The sequence below is a fragment of the Aspergillus neoniger genome (assembly GCF_003184625.1).
Source record: "Aspergillus neoniger CBS 115656 unplaced genomic scaffold BO87scaffold_1, whole genome shotgun sequence".
NCBI classification, from domain to species: Eukaryota; Fungi; Ascomycota; class Eurotiomycetes; order Eurotiales; family Aspergillaceae; genus Aspergillus; species Aspergillus neoniger.
In genome coordinates this window covers 347,705-362,535 of record NW_020291129.1, presented here as the reverse complement: position 1 = coordinate 362,535, position 14,831 = coordinate 347,705, and the positions used below count along the sequence as shown (strand labels likewise).

The window sequence follows — 14,831 nt, the reverse complement described above, 5'->3', positions numbered from 1 at the left end:
TCCGTCTGCTCACAAGAATAGAACAGCTTCGCGGCCGGCGGCAAGTTTCACCCCCCATCCCTTCCCGGAAAGGCCCTGGTTGAGTGGAGGTGGCTCTCTTTCCCCTCTTTGACAAGCCAGCCAGTGCACACCCTGAATTTTCCACTGGCTGCAGGGTTCTTGTTGGAGCCAAGGGCGCTTAGAGTGCTGAACAATTGGGATCGAGGGATAGACTAGGGAGGTCAAGCCCCTCACTAAAAATGGCACGGTTCCAGATCGTCTCCGACCTGCATCTAGAAAACCCCAAGGGATACGACTTGTTTGAGATTGCGCCAAAAGCACCATATCTAGCGCTTCTGGGAGATATCGGCAATGTCAGGGACGATGGCTTCCTCCTGTTCATCGAAGATCAGCTCCGCAAGTTTGAGATCGTCTTTCTCGTGATGGGGAACCACGAGCCCTTCCACTCTAGTTGGTTGGACGTGAGGGAGAAGCTGAAGCGGTTCTCTGACGATATAACACGCAAAGGAGCACAGATACAAAATACCAAGTCCGGGTCTCACAACCTAGGGAAGTTTGTCCTTCTCGACCAAACCCGATATGATCTGGCACCAGATCTCACAGTTCTGGGGTGCACGTTTCACTCCAAGGTCAGCGAGATGCAAGAGGAAAGGGTTAGCTTCGGCTTAAATGACTTTTACTACATCAAGAACTGGTCGGTCGAGGATCACTGCGCTGCTCACGAAGCTGACCGAGCTTGGCTCAACGATCAAGTCACTGAAATCGCAAGATCCAACCCCCATCATAGAATTGTGATCTTTACCCATCACAGTCCAACTGTTGCACCTCTGGCGGTGGATCCCGCGCACGCGAAGAGTCCTATATCATCGGCGTTCGCGACGGATCTCGCCGGAGAGGCGTGCTGGGAGAAACCCCAGGTGCGACTGTGGGGATTTGGCCATACGCATTACAACTGTGACTTTACAGATAGTCGAACGGGGAAGCGTATTGTGGCGAACCAGCGAGGTTATTACTTTTCTCAAGCAAAGGTGTTTGAGCCAGAAAAGGTGATAAGCATATGATAATTGATAGAGCGGGAATGACATGTGAACGAGGGGTTGGGAGTTTATGTCTCGGGCTATAGATAGGCGCACTGGAACCTATTTTGACAGAAACAAGTTGGTAGTGACATTCAGACAATGATATTTAATTAATCTGGTATGGCTTCCAGTTGACAGGACTCGTAGATATGCCCCAGCAGGTGGTTAAATGCGGAGAGATGGAGCTGGAGCTGGAGGAGCTGGAGAAACGGGGAGACGGCTGATCGACGGCCCTCGGCCGCGTTTAACCGAGGCCCGTCTGCGCTCCTCACTCGTGATCTCTCCCCGTCACTACCTGCTTTCCTCCTCTTCTCTTTCTCTTCCCCTTGCGTGTCTTGCCGTGGCCTCGAGTTACACACTATAACCAGCTAATCCAGTCAGTTCCATCTCGCTATGGCGTCTATCACCCGTGCGTTGCGGCCTTTGTCGCGCACTGCTACCTCCGCCCGCCTTATCGCAAGACAGCCGTTGTCGGCCAGGCTAGCTGTGAGGTGAGTTTTGGCCGTCATCACCCTTCCACAGGACAAGAACCATAGCAGTATACACACGGTGATGGCCGTTATCTATTGCTAACACCCTCCTCCAGCAGCACCCATGCGTTTTCCACCACCTCCCGCCGGCGGGATGTCGACCTGTCCGGACTGACGCCCACCCCGATCACCTTCCTCTCCGAAACAGAGTCCTTAATGTCCGAATCCGTCAATAAGTTTGCTCAGGAGCAAATATCGCCCAAAGTCAGAGACATGGATGAAGCGGAGACCATGGACCCTGCCGTGGTCGAGCAACTCTTCGAACAAGGACTGATGGGCATTGAAATTCCGGAGGAATACGGTGGTGCGGGGATGAACTTCACGGCGGCGATTGTGGCGATTGAGGAGCTTGCTCGCGTCGATCCTAGTGTCAGTGTTCTTGTAGACGTTCACAACACCCTAGTCAACACCGCTATCATGAAGTACGGTGACGCGCAGGCAAGACGCACATGGCTGCCCAAGCTGGCTACTGGCACCGTCGGCTCTTTCTGTCTGTCGGAGCCGGCCTCCGGATCGGACGCGTTTGCCTTGCAGACCAAGGCTGAGAAGACAGCCGATGGGTACAAGATCAACGGATCGAAGATGTGGATTACCAACGCCATGGAATCCGGCGTGTTCCTTGTCTTTGCCAACCTTGACCCCAGCAAGGGTTACAAGGGTATCACCGCCTTCATCGTGGAGAAAGATACCCCGGGTTTCTCCATTGCGAAGAAGGAAAAGAAGCTAGGCATCCGGGCTAGCAGCACCTGCGTGCTCAACTTCGACGATGTCCTGATCCCTAAGAGCAACCTGCTTGGTGAAGAGGGCCAGGGATACAAGTACGCCATCAGCATTCTGAACGAGGGACGAATTGGTATCGCCGCCCAGATGACCGGGCTGGCCCTCGGCGCCTGGGAGAATGCTGCGCAGTAAGCGTCCCCTAACACCACCTCTCCATATCTCCGCGGGACTCCCGTATCTCCGAGGGGACCTGAAGCAGTCATCCCATGGCCGATATTTCCAATTGCTAACACGTGTCGCAGATACATCTGGAATGATCGACGCCAATTCGGCCAACTGATCGGCGAGTTCCAGGGCATGCAGCACCAGGTGGCACAAGCGTACACTGAGATCGCAGCCGCCCGTGCGCTGGTCTACAACGCGGCACGCAAGAAGGAAGCGGGACAAGACTTCGTGCAAGATGCCGCAATGGCGAAGCTGTATGCCTCGCAAGTTGCTGGCCGCGTGGCTGGGGCCGCAGTGGAGTGGATGGGAGGCATGGGCTTCGTGCGTGAAGGTATCGCCGAGAAGATGTTCAGGGATAGCAAGATCGGCGCCATCTACGAGGGAACCAGCAACATTCAATTGCAGACGATTGCCAAGTTGCTACAGAAGCAGTATACTCGCTAAGTGAAACGATACCTTTTTTTCTTACTTCTTTTTTCCCCCCACTTGTTCCATGTTATCATCCGTCATTCGGTTTATGGTTCCGTTTCATAGATTGAGATCCGATCCATCCTAGATACATACACATGACACACTATACTATACCATATTTATCCTCTTCTTATGTCACTTTATGTATCTTTATGACCCAATTCCCTCACATCCGAAGAAGGGTATGAAAATCAACGAACCTCGTGTCGATCTAGCCGAGAAACTCAAATTCCAACCCATGGGACTGGAACCGATTACATTCTCTACCAGACTACCATACATCCATATATCCTTCCTCCAATATCCTCTCATCCTTATATCCGACATCCGAATATGCATCTCAGATGTTAAATGGGGATCCACTACTTACAAAGCACATAGTTACATACATACATACATTCATACATATGTAGTTACCCAAAAGAAAACATCCCCTCTTACCGCTATGTACCATTAATACCCGGAAACTACATCCATCCATTCCATAATTGGCCACGTCGGCAAACAAGAGAATAGAAAAACCTCAGGAAAGACTAAATACTATTTGGGTAGGTATCATCGATTAGCGTCTTAGTGGGAACCCTAGTACTTACAGTAAGTAGTCTTCCTTGCTAAGGGAAAAAAAAGTAGTAGTACTTTCCTACCGGCCGAGTAGTTTAACCTTCTTGTCCAACTGCACATCTACTATGCTAGTTAGAAATCCCGTATTTATAAAATAATCCATCTCAACAGTACAGTACTAATAATAATACTCTACAGTATGAATAATGAAGCGCAGAACCCAATAAAATTAAACGCCGAATTCCCCGCGCCCCCTTCCCCGACATCCATCCACATCCATCCAACTAAACTAAATCAACTAACCAGAATAGACTTAACCATCTACTATACTTAGACTAGATAGACTCATAGATGGATAAATAATGTTAAGGGCTACTGCAGCCTAGGCAGGCTGAATGCTAGTGCTAACTACTAAGTAGGCTCCATCCGACCCAGAGTTGAGTTGAACAAAGTTACGATCAACAACTACAGCCGTAACTTAGAGTAAGAAATATGATTAGTATAGTAAGTAGTAACTAGAGGTATCCGACCGATCCGACCGAAAGTACAATAATCATACCGAAATATGCCTGCATTAACTTCTTTTGATATATCATATCTTTTCCCAAGTCAGCCAAGCAAGCCAAGGCCAAGAGCCAAGCCAAGAAATTGAATCAGGATCATCAGAGAGTTTTGATGGAGGCTCGGTTGGAGAGGACAAACCCCCCCCCTCCCCGATGACAGAAATGAAAAGCTGGGTACTGGGTATACTGGTTCCGATCGGAAGCTTACACAAGAAAGGGAAAGGAAAGAAGGAAGAAGAATACAGAAAGAGGGTTTTCGGGAGTTATTCTGGATCCGATCTCCCCGGTTTGATCCTCTTTTTTTCTTCTTCTGTGTTATTCTTTTCTGTGCTAGTTTTGGATTTAAACGCTTACTCTGCCGAGCTCGAATCATCGTTAAAGGGTAGGTGGATAGTAGTAGCTGGGGTTGATTTCTTTTGTCTACTTCGAGTAAAGTATGGATGGGCCTTGTAGAAAGAAGGAAATCCGGTAGACGAGCCGGTGGGCGGCGGGCCGGCTGGGGAAAAAATAAATGGAAGATTTGCTAATCGGATGGAAAGTGTGGTACGCAGATGGTTCTGGAAAAAAGTAAAATTTTTACAAGATACATTCCATGAAGAGGAAAAAAGGGGGGCCAGTATACACTGGGTCATTCTGGGGCTCTGATGATGTTTACGATGATGAAAATGATCGATCATATTGTGGTTTTCTGGTTGAATCTGAAACCGACCATGTGGATTCGTAGCATCTCGGTTATCGACTTTCTTTCTCTTCTTTCTTTCTTTTCTCTCTCAATCTAGATACTATTGACTAATCAGTCTACCATTGAATCATGTAATCTGATTCCTCTGCATCCCCCTCCCCCTCTCTATCCAAGCGAATCATGAGGAAAACGTGGAGTTGCCGTTCCATCATCTCCCGCCGGCAAATCTCGTCGTGTTCGCGGGCCGAAAATCACGGATTTGTTTCTGCTGGGGCGGGTCGTCGGGAGAGCTGGAGCTGGGACTGAACGGGTCAGATCTGCCCTGTTCCACGATACGGTGTGGTGACCGCCAGTGTCACCGAGATAACCGGACCCCTGGGAATTTTTTTTCTTTGGTGGACGCCAGGCAAGAGGCAAGCCAATTTCCGGATCCAATGAAGCGCCTTCATCACAAGTTTATGCAGACAAGTTGGAGATAGCCCTGTGTAATATGACCAGCCCGAAAGTGTGTGTTTGTGTCGTTTTGCGTAGTTGCACGCAGCAGTGTTTCGCGTCCCAGATACCAGGTCCTCCCCGTGCGTTGAGTCGGAGAGTATTGATCGTAACCATCATCTGATAGCTTGCTGAGCCTCCAGGCAACGACCGCGATTGCCTTGGCCTCTTGCAAGAACCTCTTTCCTTTCGTGAGAGACCCACTTGCTCGTCCAGCGTCTCACGACTGATGCGGGTTCCAGGCATAGCTGTAGTCATTCCGTGTCTGAGGTGGAAGCGTATGTTGGTGATATGGCTGGGGCGCATGCACGAGAGAATATCCTGCCGGTCTTTCTGTGGGTATTGTCGGTACTGACATCGGCCGCTGTCCAGGCACGTAATGAACTGGTTGTGGAGGATGGGGTGCTAGGTCATCTACTGGTCCACGAGTGGCGTTCCCGGTGTGATATGCCTGTGCATACGATTGAAATGTCGGGTCTGGTTGAGCACCGACAGGCGCGCTGTAGCTAACCTGCGGTGGCGCGACAGACATGGCGCTCGCCGGCTGAAGTTGATTTTCGAACAGGTACGGTTCAGCCCGGTTCCCATAATTCGCCTCGCTCGATTCGCATGTTGAAGGTGACCGGTTTGTGCCATAAGGTGGCCATTCCGACCCTACCGAGACGCGACTGGACGTGGAGATGACTGAGGGGGCTCTAGAAGCTGGATTCATCCCCAGAGGCTCTGCAAACTGCGCGGCCGGGAGCATAGACCCGGGAGCATTGCTATAAGTTCCTTCTGTTGATGCGCAATGGATATCTGTCAGCCATTTCAAGTTCTTTCTGTAGCTGAAATAAATGAACGAGACCGGCCACCTACCCATACCCGGATATCCTTGCCTACCAGCCAGAGCGAGCTGATGCTTCAAAGCTCGAATTTCATGTTCCAACGCCACATTCCGTCGGACGACATCGTCAAATTGTTCCCCCTTGGCTTTCAACTCGGCCACTTGGTGCTCCAGTCGTTCAATGTGCTCCTTGGTCCGCTGACGAATGGTTCTTTGGGCTTCCCGATCGTTGGCGCGCTTCCTCTCCAGCTGTTCGGCAGAGAGCGACGTCACTTTACGCGCCCCAGCACGGGACTCGCGCTTTTTGGCCGTGGGAGGTTCTGGAGTAGGGCTCATCCTGCTCATCAAATCGTATTCAGGTGGGTGATGATGTGAGAAGAAGAGCAGAAGAGGGTTTATTGCAGGTGATAGGTGTGATTTGTATAGGCAACGTGATGCATCCCAGACAGGTGTGTAGACCGCTAAAGGTACTTGAGCCCGCCTCTCAAGATGCGACTATAGCGGTTCCAAGTGCGTGGGTCGCGCTAAACTAGGTATATATATACCCAAGGGGACGGACAGAGGCCGTCTGATAGGAACAAGGTGGGCGGGTAGATACGTAGGTAGACAGTAGTTACTTAGTAGGGGTTGGTGGTGGAATAATCTTTGTTGAGCGTTTGAACGAAAAAGAATCAGGGAACTGCCCTTTTTGGGCATGGCTGCTAGGACCCATTCCAGCTCAGACAGACTCTGACTGGTGCAGGCAATTATTAGGCACGTATGGCCTGGGAGGATCTAGTCCTGGCTTTGTCTCCAGATCGTCCCTGTCTCTGCCTCAGACAGCTTGGAGTCTCCAGCTCCCCAACTTCCTTAGTTATCAGCAGTAAAACCAGTAAAGTAAGTAATAAACCGTACACTTTCGTTACCAACCGTTGGCTTGGGGCCCGAAGACGCGCCAATGAGCAGATCCCTCGAGCAGCCCAATCCCATGAAGGAAGGGGGAGGGGGAGGGGGGAAGCACACACGGCTTTGGTGCAGTGCTTTTCTTCAGGTAGCTCTTACGATGGGTCAGCGGCGCAGCGCTATGAGCACCTTCCGACCCTCCCGACCTACAAGCACGCTCTAATTCGCAACTTGGGGGGGTCCCCTCAGCACCCTAGACGGGTTGGCCTGGTTGCGTGGCGGCAGCGTACACCAGTCAAGTACCGACGCCGTTATGCCGGTTGCCCCGAAAGAGCAGAGACAAATTGGCACGTTGTTGCTGTCCATCTCCTGTCCTAGAGCATGTCCAGCACGAAATCTGCATCTGGAGTAGCATCTATTGTACGGCATTTAGTAGTAGTATTGACCATCCGGTGGATCTTAGTCCTTCCGGGCCACATGGCAGACCCGATTCAGTAGCGGGTTCAATATTTCATTAAGCGAACGAACAGAAAAAAAAAAAGCAAACCCCAAAAAGAGAATGTGGAAATGGAAATGGAGAGGGAAAAAAAAGTACAAACTTAAAACGAAGATGAGAACCATGGGCGACCGACGCCGCCCTGGGGCACATACAGAAGCTTCATGGCGTTCGTTCAACCTCAGGAGAGAGTAATCCTTGGCACCATGCCGGGGCTTAAGCCCAAAACAGAGATCAAGTTGAGGGTAAACCGACTGACCGACAGTCAGAAACTGGCAGTTGGAGGGCCGCTGCAGTGCAGGCGGGACGGGGGAACACCGAGAGCGACCAACTTTGTCCATAAGGGTTAGAACGTCCAGAGACCAAGCGGAGCTGACCATAGGTGTGGGTTTTGGCTGTTCAGACTACCGACAAAGTACGACGGTGGCTGACCACCATTTTCCCAGCGATCTGCGGGTTTTGCATTGGTATGCACGATCCCCAGCGGTTCCAGGATCCCGAATCTCAGATTTCAGGATCTGCCAGGCTATCAGATGTGGACAAGACAGTCACTCCTGACCCCATGAGTGTCTCTGTTGGAAGGGCTCACCCATGGTTGAGCAAATGACGTCTTGCCGCCTGTTCGTACCAGCGATTGCAGACACCTCCTGGATTTACCCGAATAGGTTTGTGAAATGGATGTTCCTATCGGACTCCTTAAGGGCGGAGCCTTGGGAAGGGAGTAAATACTAGGCAAACAGCCCCTTTGGGTTCAGGCGGAACCATGGTAACACTGGGGTTGTGCTCGCCACGAGGAGGAGTAGATCGGGTCCACACTCAGGTCCTCCATCAAAACCAACTACGATTTGCTGCGCCAAGCGAAAGGTTGGTCCAGAAAAGCCCTTCTGAGTAATCAGAACCAATCGACTGCCGGATAGGACTCGTGTCGGGAGACGCCCGGCGAAAGAAGCCCCGTAGAACATCGAAACCGACGGCTCCCAAATACCCTCTTCAGAATTATCACCACGGGAGGGACGGAGTGGGCAATGTGCCCGAGTCTAAACGGCAAAATCCGACGGGAGGGAAGGAAAAGGGAGCACCACCATGAGAAGGCCTTGAGAGAAATGGCTGGCTGAACGTGAATGCATGACGCACATTGTGCCTGCCTTCTCAGGTTAGTCGGTTTTAATCCTAAAGGTTCAAATGGAGTCTAGATCCCACTTCTGATTTTTTTCCCTCCCTCGCTTTTGCTGCTCTTCCCTTTTTTTGCTTTTCCTGTTGCTCAGCCTCATTTCCTAAAAACTCGTCTTTGCAGGGATGAGAGAACATAGGCTCATATATCATTGACCACAATAAATTGTCTCAGCAAGAATCAGTTCAAGGCACAAGACAGGACAAAATAATCCAATGCGCTGGAGCTTGTTCGTAGTGTCAATGTACCCCAGACACGGAAGGCCAACATACCGGTCGTCGGCCGAATGGCCCTAAAAAATAAATTTCCTAAGGTAAAGCCGTACTAAAGCCGGTCGGTGGGCCTGATAGCTGCATATCATTGTCCCAGGCTGCATCCGCACGGGAGACGGCCGTGTACTTTACTGAAACTCGCTGGTGATCATTCATTTCCCTCTGATTGATTGGTCTGTGGTGGATGCGTTCCATGGTTTTTTATTAGTCGTCCGTTCGTCGTTCATGTCAACGCAAGCACCATAAACTCAGTATTATGTAGTAAGCGGCACAGCATATCTTGTGAGCTAAACCGGGGCTGACCCAACCGGTCCTTAGCTCGAAACAACGACACATAGCCTAAAGCAGTTTCCTGCGTGGTTGTCCTACCAGGGGGGACACGGAGAACCTCCGTCCCCCCCGGGGCTCACCTTCTCATCCCTGCTCCAGTAGGAGTATAGTATAAGCATCTAGTGGTATGGTAGTTGTTAGTTAGTGCCCCCCATCATGCTTAGCAAGCTCCGTGGGTGAAACCCGGTACGCCCCCTTGCTAGCAGCTGGTTGGGCCCCCAGAGAATGTAGATCGGAAATATTGTGGAGGCTCCAGCAATGGCAGCCTGGCAGGTGGTAGGCTGTAATCAGTTGCCAATGAAAACCTCGTACGCCACAGTCATGATCGGTCTGTCGCACATAAGCACGATAATTCGATACAGCTCTTGGCTGGCATTCGATTTTTCTGACCTTTGTTTTCCTCTTCTTGCATCCCCAGCATGGGATCCATCACAAACGGACCCTGTGAATGCAGATTAAGCAGCAGATTGCTTTCTTTTTCTGTCTCCATGTCTCAGACTCCTGAGCACTCAGGCATATGAGCCCATTCTGTATGGCACTTTAGGCAATGTAATTGGGATGGACAATGAGATGGAGAACAGTGGATATATGGTTAGTCACCACTTTGTCTGAATCAGAGACACGGTGATTGATTGATAAGTCGGAAATATAATTCCCAGGCAGGAAAGATGGCAGAGGATGATTTGCTGAGAGGGAGGGAAAGAAGACCATGGAAAAAGGTGAGAAGTCGACGAGGCAGACAGACTCAAGCACGACAAGCAAGCGGGAAAATGAGAATCGGTTTTTGGACGGTTTGAATCAGAAAGGCGGGGAGGATGTACGGATCTGTATGGATCTGTAACCAGATTACCATACTCGGTATTCCTCTTTCCAGGCACACAAGTGCCTCCCGTACGGCCTAACCCCAATGAGGGAAGTTGCTGGCCTGAGGTCCTCCAGACTAAAAGCGGCCAGATTGTTGTGTTCGCGCGTCATCGCATTTCTCACTTTGCTTGCTTGCATTCTGCCTTGACTTGACTGACTTGTTGACTTGCTGCTCCCTACCTTGCGCCGGCCACGTCTCACTGTCGGTGGGTAGGGCTTCTAATGCAAGATTAACTCCAATCTATCTGCAGCTTTGCACACATTTGATTGTTTTCCTTTTCCTTCTACCCCTCCTCTATCGGTCTTTTGGCCTTTTTGGACTTCTGGTCCGAACAAGTAGCAGTAGCAGCTATGGATCCCAGCTACAAGGCTCGCAAAGAGGCCTTCGTGTCTGATCTTGCTGGTGGCAGCATTCTTGAGATCAATGCTGTTACATTAGTCGCACCTGTACGTTTCTCTTCCCCTTGACAGCTGTTCGATCCCACCCATCCAGAAGTGATGGCCTGGGATACGTCACACCCTCCAGGCAGTGGTAGCTGACTCTTTACGGGATTGGTCTAGGCCGCTGCTCTCTTATGGTCAGCGCTACAATCACGCCTTTCCTTCTTCACTCCTTACAGCTCAGCAGCACTGGTGACCGACTTTCTGCTCAATGTACTGGCCATTCTGTTTGCCACGACTGTCTACTCCTCTGCGCCATGGACGCTGAACGTCCTGCTGATCGCCCCCGCCCTCCTGCTGTTTCTCAACTCAAGACCTCCCCGCAGCCAGCAAAAGACTAAACCTCCCCCGAAACCGACCCAAAGCGATAAGAATGCAGCGGACATGCCCGAATCCTTACCAATCCACCCATTTCTGACAACATATCGTGCAGCCATGATGATCATTACCTGTGTAGCCATCTTGGCGGTGGACTTCCAGGCGTTTCCACGGCGATTTGCAAAGGTGGAAAATTGGGGCACGTCACTCATGGATATGGGTGTGGGATCTTTCGTCTTCTCAGGCGGGGTAGTATCTGCTCGCTCTGTGCTTAAGGGCCGAAGCAATGGCGCTCGGAAGACTCCGGTATGCCAGCGGCTGATAGCTTCCACGCGGCACTCGGTCCCTCTACTTATCCTGGGTTTGGTCAGGCTGTACAGCGTGAAGGGGCTGGACTATGCGGAGCATGTGACGGAGTATGGCGTGCATTGGAACTTCTTTTTCACCCTGGGTCTTTTGCCACCCTTCATGGAACTCTTTGACAGCCTGGCTGACATTGTTCCCTCCTATGAAGCCCTTTCGCTGGCAGTTGCTGTGTTGTATCAAGTCGCTTTGGAATCGACCGAACTGAAGAGCTATATTCTTGTTTCCCCTCGCGGTCCAAGTTTGCTCTCCAAAAACCGGGAAGGAGTGTTTTCGTTCCTGGGATACTTTGCGATTTTCCTGGCAGGCCGTGCCACTGGCATTCGGATCATTCCTCGCGGCACCACTACCCAACGGTCTCCCCAGCAGGCGAGAAGAGGCGTGCTGGTGACCCTGGGCGTCCAAGCGCTCGCCTGGTCTGCGATCTTCATTCTGAATTCTACCTATGCACTAGGCCACGGCGCCAACATTCCGGTCTCGCGCCGACTTGCTAACATGCCGTATGTCGTTTGGGTATCTGCCTTTAACAATGCTCAACTGTTTCTTTTCTGTCTCCTGGAGACAATTTTCTTCCCATCGGTACATCGGGCATCCGGGAAGGACGGTGAGGCCGATCGGGTGTCTTTTGCGACAAGCCGGATTTTGAAGGCATTCAATCGCGGCGGACTGGCTATCTTCCTGGTTGCCAACTTGCTCACCGGGGCTGTCAACCTGAGCGTCCCGACACTGGATGTCAGTACGGCCCAGGCGATGGCAATCCTCATCGCATACGCCGCGGCGCTCACAGGCGTGGCACTAGGATTGGATCGGGCCAACATCAAGTTGGCAATTTGAAATACAAGATGGGCAAAGACATAACACCTCTCTCCAGAAGGAGGGGGGAAATAATCAGATTATAATGAAGAATACTGTGTATAGAGACCGTGGCCACCAACTACTTCTGGTCGAGATGCGGACCGAAATCCGGGGTCCAGTAAATAAGCAGCTGTTTGGGTTCGGGAGCTGAGCTTAGCTTAGTGACGGCTGGCCGGTTGGCTTGGCGATCAAGCTGGAGGAAAAAGAAAGGAAGTTCTCCCCGTAAATTCTTTCTTTCTTTTCCCTCCACTCTCACCGACACTTCCTGATCGCATCATGGGTGAGAAAGCTCCATTCATCCACTATCCAGAGGCCCGGCCGGGCCCCACCGTGCCGTACAGGAATGAGGAGCAGGTGATCCCCGTCATCCGCGGCCTTCCCTTGGCCATCGGCGCCAGTCTGTATGTCTTCCTTTCTCATCATCTTCCCTCTCAGCCACAACTGCTTAAACATCTCCCCTCTCTAGTATCCAGAACATTGGCTTCATCCAGAGCTATCTCTGGGGGACCACTGGCTTCGATGTCATCCGCAACCTCCCCCTCGACCAATACTCCGCCCGGTATGATCCGACCGTGATTCCCGTCGCTAACCCCAATGCTCCCGCTGCCGACCTGCCAGTTCCCACGCCAAAGCGACAAAGCAATGCAGGCTACTACACTTCTGCCGACTATATCGCTCGCTACACTTCGGGCGAACTGACTCCCCTTGCCGTCGTCGAGACCCTACTGCCCCTGATCCGCCGCGATGCCAAACCACCCGGCAAGCACTCGATCGCCTTTCTAGACTCGCAAGTCGACAAGATTCGCGCCGCAGCAGAAGCCTCTACACAGCGGTACAAAGATGGCAAGACACTGGGCCCAATGGATGGCATCCCCGTCGCAATCAAGGACGAAGTACATATGGAAGGATACCGACGAACCCTGGGCAGCAAGCTCGACTTCACCGGCGAGTTCACGGGCACCTCCTGGTGTGTGAAGCAATGGGAGGACGCCGGTGCCATAGTCATTGGCAAGACCACCATGCACGAGTTGGGTCTTGGTGAGTAGTGCAGTTCCCAACATACCTCATCTGAGCTTCCTAAACCAACTAACCACCATCTTCACACCCCAGACACCACCAACAACAACCCCAACTTCGGCACCCCCAGAAACCCTCATAACCCCGACTACTACTGCGGCGGCTCCTCCGGTGGCTCCGGCTACGCCGTCAGCGCAGGCCTAGTCCCCATCGCCCTAGGCGCCGACGGCGGAGGCTCAATCCGCATCCCGGCCTCCTTCTGCGGCATCTGGGGACTGAAGACCACCCACGGCCGCGTGAGCGGCTCTCCAACCATCTCACTGGCATCCACCACAGGCGTCTACGGGCCCCTAGCCTCCAACATCGACGACCTAGCCCTCGCCTATCGACTCATGGCCACGCCAGCCCCAGAATCCTCAGACCCCATCTCAGCATCCTTCCCCTCACCACTCCGCACCCTCTCCTCCACCCCAAACAACAACAGCAGCAACACCCCGAAAACCATCGGCATCTTCCGTCCCTGGATCGACCGCGCCTCCCCGGAAGTCCTCGCCATCTTCAACGCGACCCTCGACCATTACCGCAAGCTCAAGAACTACACGATAATCGACATCACAATCCCCTACCTCCCCGAAGGTCAAAAAGCGCACGCTCTCACCATCCTCTCGGAAGTAACCTCATCCCTCACCCCATCCCAGATCTCGCACCTCACGCCCGCCAACAAAGTAATGGCTTCAATGGGCATGTGGCAAATCAAAGGCCAGGATTTCCTAGCGGCGCAACGTCTCCGTAACTGCCTCATGACACATCTGGCTCACTTGTTCCAGAAACACCCTGGCTTGATGATCGTCACGCCGACGACGCCGATCCCGGGGTGGAAGATTGCGGGCGGCGAAGCGGATCTGAAGCGTGGAGTGTCGGATGGGAATTCTACGGTCAGGAATATGGAGTATGTCTGGTTGGCGAATTTCTCGGGCTGTCCGGCGATTAGTTGTCCGGCTGGGTATGATGTGGTGGATGGTGGAAGGAGGGTGCCGGTGGGCGTTATGGCTATGGGGGAGTGGGGGAGTGAGGAGGAGTTGATTGAGTTTGCGAGGGATGGGGAGGGTGTTTTGGGTGGGGTTGCTGCTGCTGCTGATGGTGGTGAGGGTGAGGGTGAGGAGAGCACGGGGTTGAAGGTTCCGAGGGGGGAGGGGGCCGCTTGGGAGGATGTTATTGCTAAGGCTGGAGAGGAGATGAGCTCTTAGGATATGAGTTGGTGGTTGTTTCCGGGATTATTTACTGGTACTTTGTTACGGTGCTTATGACTGTCTTGTGGTCACTCTAAATAGCCATGCCATAGTGACCAGGAGTTAATAATTCTGATTCTAATGACAAAATGTTCGATTGCACCGGTGGTATCTGCTAAATCACATGATGCAATAGCAAAAGGGTAAACGAGAGATAAATCTGCTCACAAAAGCCGCGCCAAAAGATAGAACAAGAGAAGTAGGATAGAACATATAGGAATGGAAAAGTAAGAGGAAGATGCACAAGGATCATCATTGCAGACAAGGCCCCCAGATAGGAACTGGATTCATATGGCAGGGTCCACAGTCATGTATAGATATAGCCCGTTGATATGTTCCCCTCTATTGCATGGTTCGGTGTCACAAGAAGCAAGGAGCACCGGA

General features: G+C 51.9%; 7 protein-coding genes across 7 annotated transcripts; 5 read left to right on the top strand and 2 right to left on the bottom strand.

Moving 5' to 3' along the window:
- Nucleotides 1-38: 38 nt before the first annotated feature.
- Nucleotides 39-3,454, top strand: BO87DRAFT_347648 (acyl-CoA dehydrogenase mitochondrial precursor). Its single transcript, XM_025620940.1, has 4 exons — nucleotides 39-1,030; nucleotides 1,457-1,570; nucleotides 1,666-2,517; nucleotides 2,632-3,454. The coding sequence occupies exons 1-4, from the start codon at nucleotides 240-242 to the stop codon at nucleotides 2,996-2,998; spliced, it is 2,124 nt and encodes a 707-aa protein (XP_025485064.1). The 5' UTR covers nucleotides 39-239; the 3' UTR covers nucleotides 2,999-3,454.
- Nucleotides 3,455-4,116: 662 nt separating this feature from the next.
- Nucleotides 4,117-4,584, bottom strand: BO87DRAFT_2969 (uncharacterized protein). Its single transcript, XM_025619004.1, has one exon. The coding sequence runs from the start codon at nucleotides 4,520-4,522 to the stop codon at nucleotides 4,196-4,198; it is 327 nt and encodes a 108-aa protein (XP_025485063.1). The 5' UTR covers nucleotides 4,523-4,584; the 3' UTR covers nucleotides 4,117-4,195.
- Nucleotides 4,585-5,235: 651 nt separating this feature from the next.
- Nucleotides 5,236-6,701, bottom strand: BO87DRAFT_2825 (uncharacterized protein). The gene is made up of 2 exons (XM_025618933.1): nucleotides 6,182-6,701; nucleotides 5,236-6,100 (listed from the first exon to the last, which is right to left on the bottom strand). The coding sequence occupies exons 1-2, from the start codon at nucleotides 6,492-6,494 to the stop codon at nucleotides 5,544-5,546; spliced, it is 870 nt and encodes a 289-aa protein (XP_025485062.1). The 5' UTR covers nucleotides 6,495-6,701; the 3' UTR covers nucleotides 5,236-5,543.
- Nucleotides 6,702-7,449, top strand: BO87DRAFT_2824 (uncharacterized protein). Its single transcript, XM_025618932.1, has one exon. It carries the CDS (start codon nucleotides 6,909-6,911, stop codon nucleotides 7,407-7,409), a length of 501 nt encoding a protein of 166 aa, XP_025485061.1. The 5' UTR covers nucleotides 6,702-6,908; the 3' UTR covers nucleotides 7,410-7,449.
- Nucleotides 7,450-7,733: 284 nt separating this feature from the next.
- Nucleotides 7,734-8,134, top strand: BO87DRAFT_420709 (uncharacterized protein; the record flags this gene model as incomplete). Its single annotated transcript, XM_025627018.1, has 2 exons — nucleotides 7,734-7,872; nucleotides 7,974-8,134. 2 exons carry the CDS (start codon nucleotides 7,734-7,736, stop codon nucleotides 8,132-8,134), a joined length of 300 nt encoding a protein of 99 aa, XP_025485060.1.
- Nucleotides 8,135-10,137: 2,003 nt separating this feature from the next.
- Nucleotides 10,138-12,269, top strand: gwt1 (putative GPI anchor biosynthesis protein Gwt1). The gene is made up of 2 exons (XM_025618945.1): nucleotides 10,138-10,611; nucleotides 10,726-12,269. The coding sequence occupies exons 1-2, from the start codon at nucleotides 10,516-10,518 to the stop codon at nucleotides 12,118-12,120; spliced, it is 1,491 nt and encodes a 496-aa protein (XP_025485059.1). The 5' UTR covers nucleotides 10,138-10,515; the 3' UTR covers nucleotides 12,121-12,269.
- Nucleotides 12,270-12,417: 148 nt separating this feature from the next.
- BO87DRAFT_392281 (amidase) lies at nucleotides 12,418-14,405 on the top strand (the record flags this gene model as incomplete). The annotated part of the gene is made up of 3 exons (XM_025625001.1): nucleotides 12,418-12,542; nucleotides 12,608-13,179; nucleotides 13,252-14,405. 3 exons carry the CDS (start codon nucleotides 12,418-12,420, stop codon nucleotides 14,403-14,405), a joined length of 1,851 nt encoding a protein of 616 aa, XP_025485058.1.
- Between the last annotated feature and the right edge of the window lie 426 nt (nucleotides 14,406-14,831).